We start from the raw sequence: 16,971 nt of genomic DNA, 5'->3' as shown, positions 1-16,971 counted from the left end.
AAAGAAAGCATCTTAAAAGCAAGTTTTCTCTGATCATTGTTTCTGTTTTCTTTATTGAACACAGACCTGAATGTTTTTGTGCCTCTAAAGGTTTAGAACACAGCCATGGGGCAGGTAGAAGAAGCACAAAAGCAGAAAAAGAAAGGCTTTCATCTTAACCATACAATCATTGGCCACCAGCACTTTAAGAGGCCTCCCTAGGTCCCTGTTCTCTTCTCCCATCTCTGAGGAGCAGGACTTCCCAGAAAAATCACTGTTCCTATTCCAATGCTTTTCCAGGCAAAACAATGCCACTGCTTTCAATTAGGAGTCCAACAGAGGCAAAACTACTTTCCTGTTACCATCCTGCCCTGACCCACTGCATACGGTGAGTCTATTTTCTTGAGTTATTAGGTTGATGACGTGATGAGAATGGATAGAAGAGTTCATCACTTATCTCTTCGGTAATATGTTTTCCCAGTATCTTCTTAGCTCTTGGGGTGGGGTAAAATGGACCTGGGATTGGGTGGGAATGTCATAGACAGGAGAAAGTTTTCTGGAATTTTTAAATACCACCAAGGCACTGGTAGTTAAGTGGGCTAGGGGTGACCAAATTTTTAGATCTGTTGTTAATTCACAGATTCATAACTTCCCTTTCAGTTGTCCAAACATTTATTAATAGATTAATTTCCAGATTGATCTATTTAGTGGAATGAAGCACTCTTCAGTTACAGGGAATTAAGTTGAGAAAGACTGGAGCTGTAAGTACTGGTAGTGGATTCCAGTTCGGTCATGCTTTCTGATCCCTACCTACATAGTTGGGTAAGAAAGTGCATCAGTTAGATGTGAAAAAGCATGTACTGCCTCTCCAAAGTCCAGAAGTGCTGAAAAACTGTGATGTATATAATTCAGACAATAAGTTACGTGCACAAAAGGAGTTTATCATAACATAAAATTAAAAAGTGACCATTTCATCACACAGTTACACTGCTGTTTTCCTTTTTTTTTTTTTTTTTTGGTTTTATCCTTTTTTGTTTCATTTTTCATTTCCATTTTTGTTTTTTATGGAGGGTTGGGGAAGGGTAGAGATTTGGTCCACTGAAGATTAATCACCCTCAATGATATATATATTAGAAAAAATATCAGCAGCAAGACTCTCTGGAAATAGATTCTGTTTGATGTAGCTAGTCTGTCTTTTCTGTTTTGCCCTCTTTCACGGCAGCCTCTGAAGTTTTCCGCAGGGGGGCTTTCTCCGAGTTGGCATGTCCTTGGCTAGAATCCGCCGCTCCACCGTTTTTGTGAGTAGTGTGTTTTTCCAAGTAGTTCAGCATCTCACTGAGGACTGTTTGGAAAGTGCTTAGAGCTGCACATATTGCTGGTGTCCCAAAGCCATGAGTGATCAAACTGGAAATGAGAAGTGATAGGAACAAAGAGGTGAATGATTGGTAGTATCATGTGAAATAGCGAATGCCTCTATTTAATTTAGAACATTCAATTAAACAGGTGTTTATTGTGTTCCTAAATGATGCTAAGCATTGTGGAAGATACTACACAGTTGAAGGTATGGCTCTTGATGCTATAAGAAATTTAGGAGCAGTTTGGAAGAAGGCTTGTAATTATTAGAGTTGATATGCACTAATTATTACCAAGTCTAAATATTTAACACGACTTGATTCTCCACCTCATTAAGAAGTAACTAGAAAACACAACTTTAGATTCTATGGGTGGGAACATCTTCCTTTCAAGAATGTCATATATGGCATAGACCACACATGAAAAAATCATAATTGGCTGAGTATGCCTCATGGCTAGCTGTCCCTCTGACTTCATTCTCCTTTTCCATAGTAATGTACTTTTATCTGGGCATATGGCCATCCAGCTGGAGACTACATTTCCAAGCTTCTTTTGCAGTGAGATTTGGACATGGGAGTAACCTACCTGCAATAGAACATAAAGAGAAGTGATACATGCAGTTCCCACTTGCTTAAAAGGGTAGCTACGTCCTATGTAGAGAATTGCTTTGGTGGCAGGGACAAAACAAGATAGAAGGAAACTATTCATCTCCAGATTCCTGAATGAGAGAGAAGTAAAACCCTGTCTTTTGTAAGCCACTCAATATTTAGGTCCCAGAAACTGACTAATTAACAACAAAAACCATTGAGCAAATGTAAAGAATGTTATGGTAATTTCAGCATAGGTAGTTCTTCCACCCACAACAAATGTCATCTCTGGTTGAACAAACACATAACTGTAGATTTCCTCCTCTTGTGAACAGAACCTACCCAGATTGTTCATTTATGTTAACTGACCTGAAGCGACACTCTGCCAGTTTGCTTCCTATGTCTTATAATAATATAGAAAAACATCCTTGTCACATAGTATGCCCATGTTATATATACAACATTATGCATGTGTGTGCATAGTCCATTTAATAAATGAAGCCAGTAATTGCTTAAGTTCCAGTTTGTGATTGTTATTATGACAATGGTAGTTTTAAAATTAGATAGTACCACCCTTCACAATACTGTAACTACCTATAGTTTATCTTTCTTAAGTTACATAATCTTTAACAGCAAAAATAACAATATTTTATAACAATGCAAATGAAGGATTTGGGGCTTAAGGCAGTCTGTTAATATGCTTCAGTGGAGGTAATAGTAGGATCTACCACGTGGAGTTGTTGTTTACAGTAGTCTATGCAAAGGGCTCAGGAGGCTGCCAGATCTACATTAAGTCTTCCATAAATGATAGAGATTATTGGCTGGGTATATTTTCTGGGAAAGGATAAATTTTCTGCATGTCCCTCATTATTCCACAGGTTGTTACCATCTTTCTTCTGAATATACTAAAAAGTTTGCCCTGTGCCTCCGTCATAGTTAACATACATTAAAAAGAAAAAAAAAGTTTCAATCTCTTATTATGTAGAAAACAAGAATGGCCAATGCTTGGGCAATTATGTGAAGCAGAGTTTGTATTGTAAGTCATCATCATTGCTCTAGAACTATATCCCCATCTCTGTTGCAAGCTCTTGCATTGCCAAGCAGGAAAATTAATTTAAGCTCTGTTTCTAGAATGAGACAATTAGAGGAGAAGTCAAATAATTTGATATCTATCTGGGATCTTTGCCAACAAATGGCATTGTTGGAGTGGTGGAAGAATTAATCATTGAGATTCCCACAAAAAGAACTGGGTAAAGCCAACCATTAATGTCCAGATGTTTGGACCTAGGCACAAACTGTCTCATTTCTCATGTTTTATTCCTGTTTAGACCTCCATTTTAAAAATTTTATTCTATATTGGCATGTCCTCTTTGTTGTGACTCACCTCTTCATCTATGGCAAAATATACAAAATTATTTAGTTTCACTGGGGTATTATTAAAGTTAATATCTAATCTTTGAGTTCCAAAAATACCTTAGGTCCTATTCTAAGTTCTCTATCTGTATCACTTTGTGTAATTCTAGTTACCACACTAAGAATTCGGTAATATCATTTCCATTTTACAGATAAAAAACTGAGTCCCAGAGAAGTTAAGTAATTTGCCTGAGAAATTGGATATTCTGTACTTATGTTCCTCCCAGGCTGAGGGTATGTTTTACTCCTCTTCTCTGAGAAATCACATTTTCTGTGGGCAGTTTTAGCTCAGTTTCTCTGACTTAACTTTGTACTTGGGCAGCCTTGATGGTTTGTAAAATCAGATGCTTTTTACACACTTTCACGTCTAAGAGCAGGGTTTTTAAAATCAAGCATAAGGTAGGTAGTTATACACAAATGCTTTTATTATCCACTTTGAGAAAAGAGCTGTTTCCATATTTAAAGATTCCCCTTAAGCTGGTGTCACTTCTTGACTGATGGGCTTTCTTGTTCCAAAATATGGATCTGATCATTAGCAGTTTGCATTGTTATCTTTGCCTTGGATTGAGAACCAAGTGTACCAAGTTCTCACTGGCTCTGACTTCAGGTACTTCGTGATTTGGGGCAAGTTATTTAGCCTTGTAAAATGACAGTAGTCTAACAAGAACATCTGCTAGGTTCTTTCCAACTCTAAGCTTCAGTTTAATAGTATAAAATGTTTATGGTGTTCTTAAAATCAAGGACATGGAGGGAGGTTATGGAAGTTGAAATCCCACTTCATTCAACAAAGAACTCTAAAATCAATTGTGAGATATCAAATGTAAAAAAAGTCATCTTTTGACTTTCATGACCTGAAATGTCATCTTTCAATATAAAAAACATTATGTACATTTTGTTAATTACCTTAATTTAACGTTACCGGTACATTAAAAAAATATGCATAGCACATTTCACAGAATGATAATAAATGTAAGGCAGAGCTTCTTTTCTAGCACCTTTCAGTGAACTTTATGAATGCAAATAATTAAGGTAATCTAATGTACTACAACAATGTAGAAAAAAGTGTGCAATTACAGCATGATTTAAAAAGTTCTGGGAACATTATGCTATTCATGTAGACACAGTCATTCCAGAAAAATAGGTGTGTATCTCATTTACAGTGACATACAAAAAAGGAGAGGGCTGGGTTCAATGGCTCATGCCTGTAATCTCAGAGCCTTGGGATGCCAGTGAGAGAGGATCACTTAGCCCAGGAATCTGAAAGTACAGAGAGCTACGGTTGCACCATTGCACTCCAGCCTGGGCAACAACGCAAGTCCCTGTCTCAAAGGAAGAAAAAAAAGGAGAGAGGAATAATGTAGAACCTACCAAAAAAAAAAAAAAAAAAAAAAAAGAAGAAGAAGAAGAAAAAGAAGAAAAGAAAAGAAAACAAAAGAAAAATAGAAATGGAAGACCTGACTTTTAATTCTAAACAGGAGAAAAAGAGACTAAGGTCGCCTGCCAGGAAACAAACTATCGTCAAATCTTCGAACTCTTTGATAATAGAGATGATTTTCACCTTTGGAAAATATTTTTCAGTTACAGATTTGATATTTAAGTTACCCTTGGCATTTGTACCTATTTTCGTCATATTACTGATGAGACAGTATGTCACATGCAAATATCACCAGGGTTAAAATTGTAGCCATGAGGTTTTGAAGTAGGCAGTCAAAATATAGAAGTTATTTTAAATTCTAAATTCTAAAACTTATCTTCAATGAGGCAATGGAGACAACTTGCATTGTGTTAATAAGTCATGTCTATGCAACATTTGCAAAATTTTTGCTGAACAGTGACTATAGAGGATTCACAGGTCATATCAGATTTATTAATGTTTCCCAAGCCTCCTTCCTTCACCCAATGTAATCATGTGCTCTATTACCTTATTTTTGTAACGTGTATGTCAAGCTTATCTCTTTTTAATACCCAAACATGACAGTTATTCCTATTTGTGTGTATTTGTGTGTCCTCCCCCTTTTAGCCAATTGAAATTCCACTCAAAGAAATTCAGAATTTCTTTGATGGTACTGATGAAAAAGGCTTAGTTTCCTTGTGTCTGGCTTAAGACATTGAAAAACAGATGTGTTCCTTCCAAAGGATAGAAACTTGCCAAAGTGATGAGAGGACTTAAATAAAATTCTGGGGAGAAAGAAGTAACAATCTTCAAACAAATGTAAAACTATAGCCCATAGGAGACAATGGGAAGACGACAGATGAGGCTAAACTTCCAGTCACAAAGTGAGGAAGAGGAATGGGAATAACATCAGAGCATAACTGACAAACAAAGTATATCAGATTTTTACTACAAATGGTAAATAAGATTTCTCTATCTCCAAAAGTTCATAGTTTGGGTCTCCTACTATAAATTGGTAATCAAAAGATATACTCTATTTTTGGAAAAAAGTGTTAAAACAAAATCACAAGAAACAAAAAGTCAAAAGCAGCTACAATGAAAATATACAGAGCTGGAAAAAAAAAAAAAAAGCATTTGACAAAATCCAAAACCCTTTCATGACAAAAGCTTTCAACAGTTTATGTGTAGAAAGCATGTATCTCAACATAATAAAGACCATATGTGACAGGCCTACAGCTAACATACTCAACGGTGAAAAGCTGAAAACTTTTTCCCTAAGATCAGGAACAAGAAGGTACCCACTCTTACCACTTTTATTAATATTTAACATAGTACTGGCAGTCCCAGCCAGAACTATTGGTCAAGAGAAAGAAAAAAAAAGCATCCAAATCAGAAAGGAAAATGTTCAATAGTTTCTGCTTGCAGATGATATGATTTTAGAAAATCCTAAAGACTCCAAGAAAAACTGTTACAATAAATGAATTCAATAAAGTTGCATGATACAAAAATCAGTTGCATTTCTAAGCAGTACCAAGGAACTATATGAAAAAAAGAAATTAAGAAAGCAATTTCATAGCATCAAGAGGAATAAGTAATATCAAAAAGAACAAAATACTTAGAAATAAATTTAACCACAAAATTGAAAGGTCTTTATACTGAAAATTATGACACTAATGAACAAAATTAAAGAAGGCACAAATGAATGGAAAGATAACCTGTGTTCGTGGATTGGAAGCATTAATATTTCTTAAATATTTACAGTAAAAGCAATCTATGGATTCAGTGCAACCCCTACCAAAATTTAAACACCATTATCACAGAAATAGAAAAACAACACTAAAATTCACTGGGAACCAAAAAGACCCTAAATAGCCAAAAACAATCTTGAGAAACAAGAACAAAGATGAAAGTATCATGCTTCTGATTTCAAATTATATTACAAGTGTATAGTAATCAAACAGTATAGTACTGGAATAAAAACAGACACATAGACCAATGGAACAGAACCAGTCTAGAAACAAACACTTATATATGCAGTAGTAGGCTAATATTTGACAAGAGCTTAAAGAATACACAATGGGAAAAGAATAAATAAATTAAATAAATAAATTGTTGTAGAAAAACTGAATATCCACATGCAAAAAAGTAAAATTGGATCCTATCATACCATACACAGAAATAAACTTGAAATGGATTGAAACTGAAACGTAACAAAAGACCTAAACTATAAAGATCCTAGAAGAAAAGCTAGGAAAACATGTTTTTGATGTTGGTCTTGGCATTATTTTTTGGATATGATACCAAAAGCACAGGCAATAAAACCAAAAATAGGCAAATTGGATTAGGTCAAATGAAAAACACTTCTGCATAGTAAAGGCAACAATCACAAAATGAGAAGGAAACCTGTAGAATGGGAGAAAACATTAGCAAGCAATATATTTGATATAAGAAATAATACTTAAAATATATAAGGAGCTCATGAAACTCAATAGCTAAAAAATAATAATAATAACCTGATATTAAAAATGGGCTAAGGACACAAACATACATTTTTCCAAAGATGACATACAAATGGATAATAGGCATAGGAAAAGTTGTTCAACATCACTAATCATCAGTGATACACAAAACCATGATGGGATGTCACTTCACATTATGTTAGGATGGCTATTTTCAAAAAGTTAAGAGATAAGTGGTGGTGAGGGCTTAGATAAAAGAAAACCCTGTAACTCTGTTGGTGGAAGAGAAAACTGGCACAGCCATTATGCAATATACTATGAAATTTCCTCAAAAATGTAAACACTAGAATGACAGTATGATCCTGCAATCTCATTTCTAGGTACATATCCAAAGGAAATGAAATCAGTATCCCAAAGAGGTGTCTACACTCCATGTTTATTGCAGCAGTATTCTTAATAGTCAAGATGTGGAAACAACCTAATTGTCTTGTAGAAGACACTATATATAAAACATAGAATATTATTAAGCCATAAAAAAGAGGGCAATTTTGCCATTTTGACAACATGAATGAATCTGGAAGACAAGCTAAGTGAAATAAGTCAGACACAGAAAGACAAATACTATATGGTGTCATTTATATGTGAAATCTAAAAAAGTCAAACCATAAAAACAGAGTAGAGGCTAAGAAATGAGGGAAATGGGAAGATGTTTGTGAAAAGGTACAAATTTTCAGTAAAAAGATGAATAGGTTCTGGGGATCTACTATACAGCATGGTGGCTATAGTTAAGAATAATGCACTACATATTCGAAATTTTCTTATATTCAAGATATAATTAAGAGAGTATATCTTAAGCGTTGTCACCACAAACACCCAAAAAGTAACTATATGAGGTGATAGATGTGTTAATTAACTTGATTGTTGTGACCATTTCACAATATATATCAAATCATCATATCCTGCATCTTAAATATATGTCATTTGTATTTGTCAGTTATACCTTAATAAAGCTGGGAAGAAAATAAACATGTCTGAGATGGAAAATTATTATTATCAGCGCATACTTCACCTGACATTATCTGCCAGCATTTGAGTATTAGTCACCTCCAGGAGGCATCTAGCCTGGGGAGGAAGGGGTGTAGGGACTCCAGTTTATGGAGTAACATTTTTTTCCTTGACAATTTTATTTATATTTATTTTAATCACAATATTAATTCCTTTATTTTTATTTTTATAGTTTTAAGGGATATAAGTGTAGTTTCATTACATGGATACATTGCACAGCAGTGTATGTAATAACTGAATTAATGAATGGCTACATGTTGCTTGGTTTCATTTGGAAATCTCTGATGCCCAGATTAATAGGGTTTAGTTTCAAAGTTTTGTTCCAAGAATGAGAAAAAAGAATAATGCAGATAGGCCCAATGCTTGCAGGAAAGAGTATTCTGTTAGCATATGAAAGATTAAATAGTAACCACAATACTTTGCTTTCTTTTCAGAGTTCAATCTTTAAAACTGGCAATAATATAATGAATGAAGTTGAGACCTTTCTGTTAAGTCTAGAAATCACCTACGTATGGATAAAGAAAACATAAGCACATGTTTCAGAGACAATAAAGTTGTTAGGTAATCTTTAATCTTTGAGAAATCCTGGAAGATGGAACATAAAGTAGTAAAATTAAACAGAGAGACATGCCTTAATAGTTAAAGCAGGGGAAAAAAGATTTCAGAAACTCTGGGTTATTCAATTATATCTAATTAGTCTAACATATTACTGTAATGGGATATTTTCAAAGTGTGAATTTATCAAGATTGAATTTGCACATGGTGATATTTACTCTTTTTAGGTGTACAGTTGGTTAAAATTTAGCAAGCCCATACAGTGGTGTAACTACCACCATTACCCAAAAAGCTTCTCATGTCTTTGCCAGTCAGTTCACTCTCCCAAGCTCCGGCTCCTGGCAATCACTGCTCTAGTTTTTGTTCCTATAATTTTCACATTTCCCCAGAGTGTCATATAAACTGAATCATGAAGTCTATAGGCTTTCATGATTGACTTTTTTATTTAGTATAATATTTTCAGATTCATTTATATTTATCAATGTATTGCTTCTTTTTATTGCCGGTAAGTATTCCATTGGATGTATTTATCACAGTTTGTTCACAAAGTGTTATCAAAAAGCTGAAATGTTAGTATTTAAAAGGTAGAAGTATCACGGAAATGCTGCATGGATTCAGTAAGATATGCAATAAAGTAACTGTATTTCCTTTTATAAATGAGTTATTAGAGCAGTAGCAATGTAATTGAGTGTAAGATTTCAGCAATGTATCTGACAAAGTCTCCCCATATATTGTATGAAAAGTTGGAGGGGAGGAGGAAGGTAAGCTAGACGACAGCAAAGTAAGGCAAATTCACAGCTAGTTGTACAGTGACACCCAATATATGGGGTAAGTGCAATTGTCAGCCTTGAAAGACGTCTCTTATGGAGTGCTGCAAGGCTGTCTTTAATCCCATTCTGCTGGACACATTAATTAACAATGTGATTGAAGACATCATAGATTTTTTACTTATTGGTTGGTATTAAAATAGAGAGAAAAATTCCTGCATTACATAACAGAACCAAAGTTCTGAAAAACCTTAATGTAATAGACAGCTTAATTGGTGGGCCAAAAATCAAAGTCAGGAAATTTAGGGGAGATTAAGGAAATGTCCACTTCGGTAAAAAGCAAATTAGTGTTGCAATATTCTAAGAAGGAGATCTGACTCAAGAGCTATTCATAGGAAAAAGCTTTACAAAATCAGTTCTATACTTAAAAGGCAAGGGTCAAAATTTGAGATTTGGGGCACAATGAGGTGGACTTAGCGGCTACATCTACCTTGGACTATATTCTTATTATTCCCCCCCCTTTTGATTACAGTTCATTGATTTCATTTTCCTACTACTAATTTCACACTGAGGAGCAGAAAGGCTCTGAACAATGCAACTACCTGCTGAGAAAATTCAGACTAGCGTAGTTTATGGCACCTGATGTTAGGGAAAATGTAACTTATATTTAACAGTCATCTTCCTAATTTTGTCCATGATTTTAAAAGCTCCTATTTTGCTAGACCTCCCAATTAACATCCTCTAAAGCACCTTTCTTGCAACATAAACCATCTCCTCAAACTCGCTCGGTTCAGTAAGAGGTAACTGTTTACCGGATTCAAAGGTGAAGCTTTACCTTTCGGTTTTCCTTTTAAGTGTCAGGTTCTTCCCTATGTGTTTACATTTCAGTGATTGGAAGAACACCACTGGGCAGAGCAGCCATTTCTTGGGATATTTTGCACACATGTATGTAGTGTTTTTTTGTGTGTGTGCGTGTGTACGCATATATTTGTGAAAGAGAGAGAAATGGTGTGGACTGGTGGACTTGTATTCATTTTGCCTTTTTATCAAATGGCATCTTCTTGATCAGTAGCCTTGACCTGAATGTTTTACTGACACAGCCTCTAACTTTTTACATGGAAATGTATAGCAACCATTCAAGCCGTTTCTCTAACAGTGGGTGTCAAAAATATAGAAATTGAGGCTTATAAATTAAAGAGAAGCGGTAGAATAGAGGATGGAAGAAAAGAGACTGCTGTTAGAATGAGAATACATTTTAATCCTTTCTTCTTTTTCCCTGTGTGGTTTTCCTAATAAGACGGTAGCAACAACCCATTTTTAACTTGGACAGTGTTTATACTTAGAAATTGTTTGACATTAATGACAAGGACCTATCAGATAACTCCATATAATAGGAATTTCACAAACTTATCTTCACACCTTATAATCCTGGTTAAGTACATTTCTTGCTCGTGGTCAATACCTTACCTACATTCATCTTTAAAATCTCTAAAGCTTCAGTTTTTATCTAGAATATAAGCTAGTATAGGATTCTGAATGTCAGAGGAATAAGAGCTATTTTACTTTCCGTAATCTAAGTAAGTATAGCTTACATTTCACTAGCTTAGTCGTATGCTAGAGAAATGCTACCAAGCTGCTTCCATATTACTCTAATTGTCATTCAAAAATGCTTTATCTTTAATTGATTGACTAAACTAATTTAAATTAGAACACTAAAGCAATTTTCTAAAACATAGCCTAAAGCAACCTTCTATGGAATCCCCTCCTGAATTCTTCCTATCTTGGCAAGGGTTGGGCCTGGTATCCAGCACCTTTCTACCTGTTAAGCAAACACTGATTTAATATGTGTTGTAAAGAAAATGAGTCTCTTTAGTATTTGTCAGTGAAGATTAGGTCACTCAGTTGTGTCTGCCAACGGTAGATAATTTTTTCTAGCTTTCTTTTGGGGTACAAAAAGCTGGAGGTAATAGACACTATCATGCTACAAACTAGAAGACTGAAAATCAAGAGAAAATAGCCTGCCATCATCATTTAAGTAATTTGACTAAAAGTTAATTTCATTTTGTGAAGTTTCAACTTTTTACCTGAAAAAGTTTGGTAAGCAAGCATTTTTTACCACTTTTTTTTGGGGGGGTAGTGGGTAGAGGGTGTATGAAGGTTGAAATGGAGTTGGGGTTATTAGTCCAATTATTTTGTTATGTTGCATCATTCCAGTGGTTGTTTGCTGTCATTAATCTTTTGATTTCTAGAACTGCATATCGATGTCACTCAGTTCTGCTTTTTGGCCTCTGGGAAGCATGCAAACAGTAAGATGTAAAGGGAGGACAGATCTCACTTTCCATCCCTCTGAGATTATTCAGTTACTACAGGTTTTGGTCCAAGTGCAGTGTAGAATCTCACTGCCGTGTTAGGTGGCCTCCAGACAAGTACCTTCTACTCATGAGAACAGCCAGTAGTGAAGGAGTCTAGGAAACGGACGCAACAACAACAGCAAAGAATTGTAGGTCTTCTCCGCCCAACTTTACTTCCTCTCACAGCTCTGAGTATAAGGCATCTCAAGCACCACAACTTCTAAATGTAGGCCATGGAGAGAGACCCTTACCAAGGGGAGTGTAGCTGGGGCTTAGCCTCCAGAACTCAATGGCATCTATTCTTTGTAGCCTAAATGATTCCGAAAACAGACTACAGATGAAACCAATTGATGGTGCTTATCTTCTACATAGATTATCTTATCTCATGGCCTCAAGTACTTTTAAAATGGAATTTAATTCAGGTACACAATTTAAGTATCTAGTTCTCTGGTGGTGAAGAATCATTGACATCTTCTCATTAAGGAAGGCCTTGACAACACTCCCAAATGTTCTGTGGTTTCTTCAGTTGGTGATTCTCAACCCTGGATGCATATAAGAAATCACTCAAGAAGCTTATTTCAAAAATAGTAATGTATGGGTCCCACCCCAAAGATCCTGATTTAATCGGTTTGGGATGAATCCAAAGCATCAGTATTTTTTAAACAGCCCTCATTCCATTTAAATGCAGAGAAAGAATTCAACATGTCTCCTCAGGACCAAGAAATAATACCTAACTATTATGTCTGCTTTTTTTCTTGGGAAAAAGAGATTGATAAACTTCTGCAGCATTTCCCACAAAACCTTCTGCAGAATTTGAATTTTATGTAATGTTAACATGTATTCTGAAATTTAAAAACAGTTTTCATCATTAAGTTTTAGAAACTGTGGCTAAGTATCCCTTCCTTTCAAGAAGCGTTCTAGGAGTCTTTGGTATGCCAATATGCATTGTTGTACTTCAAGATAGGTATAATAGTTAGGGTTTCTTGAACCAAAAAACACTTGACCGTGACACACTTTCAGAGAGCATCTCATAGGACTGACTAGTGCTCTATGAAACTCAATTTGGGGAAATATGTTTATAACTACCCTGAATCTCTGTCAGATTGGGAGATGTGTGCTCAGCCACAACCCCAACGTCACATTCCTTCTGTTCTTCTCAACCACTTACTTTGAGGTCCCAAAGGGTAATGAATGGGTCTTTGTGACTCCATTTTACCTCAGTTCAGCTCATTAGCAAAGCAGGCTAAAAATAAAATTATTGCACATACATTAGAAGAGACTACAATCATTTACTTCCAAGTCAATTTCTTGAAAGTGATAACATTTGCTGCCTGTACCATAATTGTTACATATGAGAATGGAGATTATAGGGATACATTAACCATCTTGGTACATTTCTCCCTATCAGACATATTTTCTATTTGGCATAGAGGAATGAAAATGCTAAGCTTTTTGAAGTGAATTTTATTGAACTGTTGATTTTTTAGGATAAATGAGTTCAGAAAACATAAAAAGAAGAAATGAGATGATACAGAAACTCAGCATAAGTAACAATTTAAAATGGAGCAGTAAATTAAGAATGGAGTAAAATATTATTGGACTAGAAGGAGCCTTAGAGATCATTCAGCTTAACTGCATTGACTCATGAACATGTAGAGGTCACACAGGTTAAATGCCTATTCTAAATCCATGCATCTAGCTGGTAACCAAGTGAAGACTGAGTCAGGTCCCCTGACAATTCATCCCAAGTGCTTCCCATCATGCCATATTGTCTCCTTGTGGATTCTTCTCCAATCCATAACTCAACAATGATAGTCATTATTTAAACATTGACCAAAACTCTTCCTCAATGTATGCATTCCCCAAAGTCAATTATTCACACATGTAGTTATTACAGGGTCATGTTTGCAACTTTTAATGAGAAACAATTACCTGGTTTCTATTGTTTTAATCACCAGTCTTCTATGTGCTGAATCTAAAAATCCAGAAAAATGTTATCAAAAGCCCTGCAATGGATGCTTTAATGTGTGTGTCTCCTGACAAAGATTCTTTGCTTGGCTAAACTTTAGGCAGGTTTCTAAAGCTTCTCCTGGGCCCATCTTTGCATTTCCTTGTGAAAATCCAGCTTTAGCAAGGAAGATTCCCCTGTACCCCACAAACTCATATCTGCTGATCCTTGCTGTTGAGATTACAGATTTAATTAATATTTTATTGTTTCTTTTCTCACACTAAAGAATGCTTGGTGAAGAAAATCACCCACTGTTGATGACCTTCCCAGCCACTTTTCCATCTCAGGAAAATTTTAACAAAAAACAAAAACAAAAACTATGCATGCTTTAGGCTTGGAAAAAAACAAACATGCTCACATTTAAGTAGAAACAAACATCTGCTCTTCAGCATGTTGCCAAGAACACAGCAATCAGAAAATACTAGTTGAGTTGACTGTAAGGCCTGTCATATGTGGAACCCTGAAGGAAATGGAAATGAATAATGCTGGAAGAGAAAACTAGAAAAGACATGAGAACTGTCTTTAGAAAGTGAGAGGAACCAGGATGAAAGTAACTCTGTAAAGCCCCCAGAAGCGGGACATTGGGAAAAGGAAGGAAGGCATTTCTAACAGAGTTGTTAGAGCAGTTATCAGTGATACAGCAGCCTATCACTGAGAGTTTACAAGCTTGGGACGGATGATAACTTGACGGAGACATCAGATAAAAGATCTAACTATTGGAGGAGAGTAGGAAATGTTAGGGGCCTTCCAACACTGAGAATCAATGAAGAAAGTTTAATCACCAGCAAGCACCCAGATGTCTGGGACTGCCTACACATTTCTTATTTCCCAAGGCAGTAGTAAGAGGGTATATTTCTAAGAAGGTAAGATGTCAGTATGCTTTTTGAGTTAAATAGGAGAATTAAGCACATTGATAATTTACTTCCCTAGTCCATCACCCAATTAAAATATCATGGCCCTGAGAATGAACCAGTGGAGAAAACACACAGGCCCCAATTCAGATATTATTTTAATCTACATTTATTTACATATATTTATTACATGCATACTATTTGCTAGGTTCTATGGGTAAATAGATGAAATTTCTATGGATAAAAAGACGAAATTTATTGCCCCAGGTGAATTATCAGTATGCTTAATCTTCTATTATTGCATCACTCTTGTATACGTCTTTATGTATACATATAAAATTGTTTATGTATTATTATATATAAATATATAGCTATATATATTTATATATGTGTTTATATATATAAATTATTTGTATATAATTTATATATATAATAATATACAATTATTCTCCACTTTAGAAGTTCTAAAGAATGGAATGAGTCTCTAGTCATCTTTTCACTACCTGCCATTAACCTAGTAGAAACAATAAATAATAATTCTACTAGAAATACCAGAAACAACAAAATTTCAGCCTTCCAAGGAATATGCTGAGAAAAAAAGTTTCCTCAATTTTTGGACAGGGTGTCTTCCCTTAACTGAGACTTCAGGATAGTCTAACTTCTTATTACATTGTCAAATGAGCTTTTGCTTGACTTCAGATTCAAGGAGATTATGAGAACATAAGACAAAGAGGGGAAATTTATTAAGATTTCCTGAAATCTCAAAGAGGGGAATTTCTAACATTTCAAAAAAGCAGGGCTCTGGGTTACCATGTGAGCTGAGGCTACTCTGACCGTGAAACTCCATGCCACCTTGGTCTAATTGCCACCACTATTCCCAGGAGCCGTAAGCCTATGGGGTCTTCTGCAGATGTCAATCAAATCTTTTCCTCCTTCTGGTTTGTGTTGTGGTATCTGCTGTGTTCTCTAAAACAATACACACTGTTGATGGTACTCAGTAAATTATAAATAATGAATAAGGCTGCCTTCTGTCATTTTGATGGAAACAAGAAGGTTTCCAGGCTGTGAATTGTGAGAAGGGTCACTGCTATGCATACAGCTTCCCAGAACACACTGATACGTCAACTGCCATGGAATGGAAAACTAGAAGTAGTTATCTGTACTTTGTCTGGACATATTAAATCTGTTGAAAGTAAGCCACAGTTCTCAAGGCATCAAATTGGCCAACCTATAAGGTATATTTTCAAGTGGTCTGCATTGGGAAGGAGGTTTAACTAAATAAAATAGTAACAGAAGTTGATGTTATTAATTAGGGTATTCTCTATGTCTATTCAATTATACTCCCTCCTCACTTCTTTCTCCAGCATTCAGTAAAAACAGTGGAAAATCACACTCTACCAATTGCCTGCTTTTAAAGTCAGATGTGCTATGTCTCCGTTGTAATTCATCTTTCTCTTGAGCTTATGGTTCTATTGAAATTACAGTTGTCACTGTCAGTAGAAAATTTTAAAGGAGACATACTCGGCCAGGTATAGTTGCTAACGTCTGTAATCCCAGCACTTTAGGAGGCCGAGGTGGGCAGATTGCTTGAGCCTAGGAAGTTGAGACCAACCTGGGCAACATGGTAAAACTCTATCTCTACAAAAAATACAAAAAAATAGCCAAGCATGGTGGCATGTGCCTGTAGTCTCAAATACTCAGGAAGCTGAGGTGTGAGAATTACCTAAGCCCAGAAAGTCTAGGATGCAGTGAGACATGATCAGGCCACTGCACCTCAACCTGGGTGACTCACACAAAATAAAATTAAATTAAAATTAAAAAGACACACTATGCTAACACATATTTACCCAGATTATTAGTAGAATCATCAATGTAGAATCTTTTTATTTTTAATTTTTACATTTTTTAGTAGAGATGAAGTCTCATTATGTTACCCAGGCTGATCTTGAAGTCTGGGCCTCAAGTGATCCTTCCACCTAGGCCTCCCAACAGAATGTTTTTAATGTGTTAGTATATAAGACAGAACTCGATAGAATTCTCAGTGCCAGTTTAAAAATGAAATGGAATTTTTCTTCTCCCAAAGGAAAAAAAACTTATAGTTATGGAATATCCTGGAACTGTGGTTCTTAAACTTGCCTAACAATCAGAATCAACTTCAGAGTTTTATATATATATATATATATATATATA

General features: G+C 35.4%; 1 protein-coding gene across 1 annotated transcript in view; it reads right to left on the bottom strand.

Annotated features, from left to right (window-relative positions):
* Positions 1-976: 976 nt before the first annotated feature.
* TFAP2D (transcription factor AP-2 delta) overlaps positions 977-16,971 on the bottom strand; it is a 57,633-nt gene continuing 41,638 nt past the window's right edge. Inside the window, exon 7 of the mRNA XM_032299658.1 lies at positions 977-1,383. Within this exon, the coding sequence (XP_032155549.1) occupies positions 1,164-1,383 (220 nt within the window). The 3' untranslated portion in view covers positions 977-1,163. The remainder of the gene's footprint in view (positions 1,384-16,971) is intronic.

The sequence above is a fragment of the Sapajus apella genome, unplaced genomic scaffold (genome assembly GCF_009761245.1).
Source record: "Sapajus apella isolate SASKATOON/1434 unplaced genomic scaffold, GSC_monkey_1.0 scaffold41, whole genome shotgun sequence".
NCBI lineage: Eukaryota > Metazoa > Chordata > Mammalia > Primates > Cebidae > Sapajus > Sapajus apella.
This window is presented reverse-complemented; position numbering and strand designations above follow the sequence as displayed.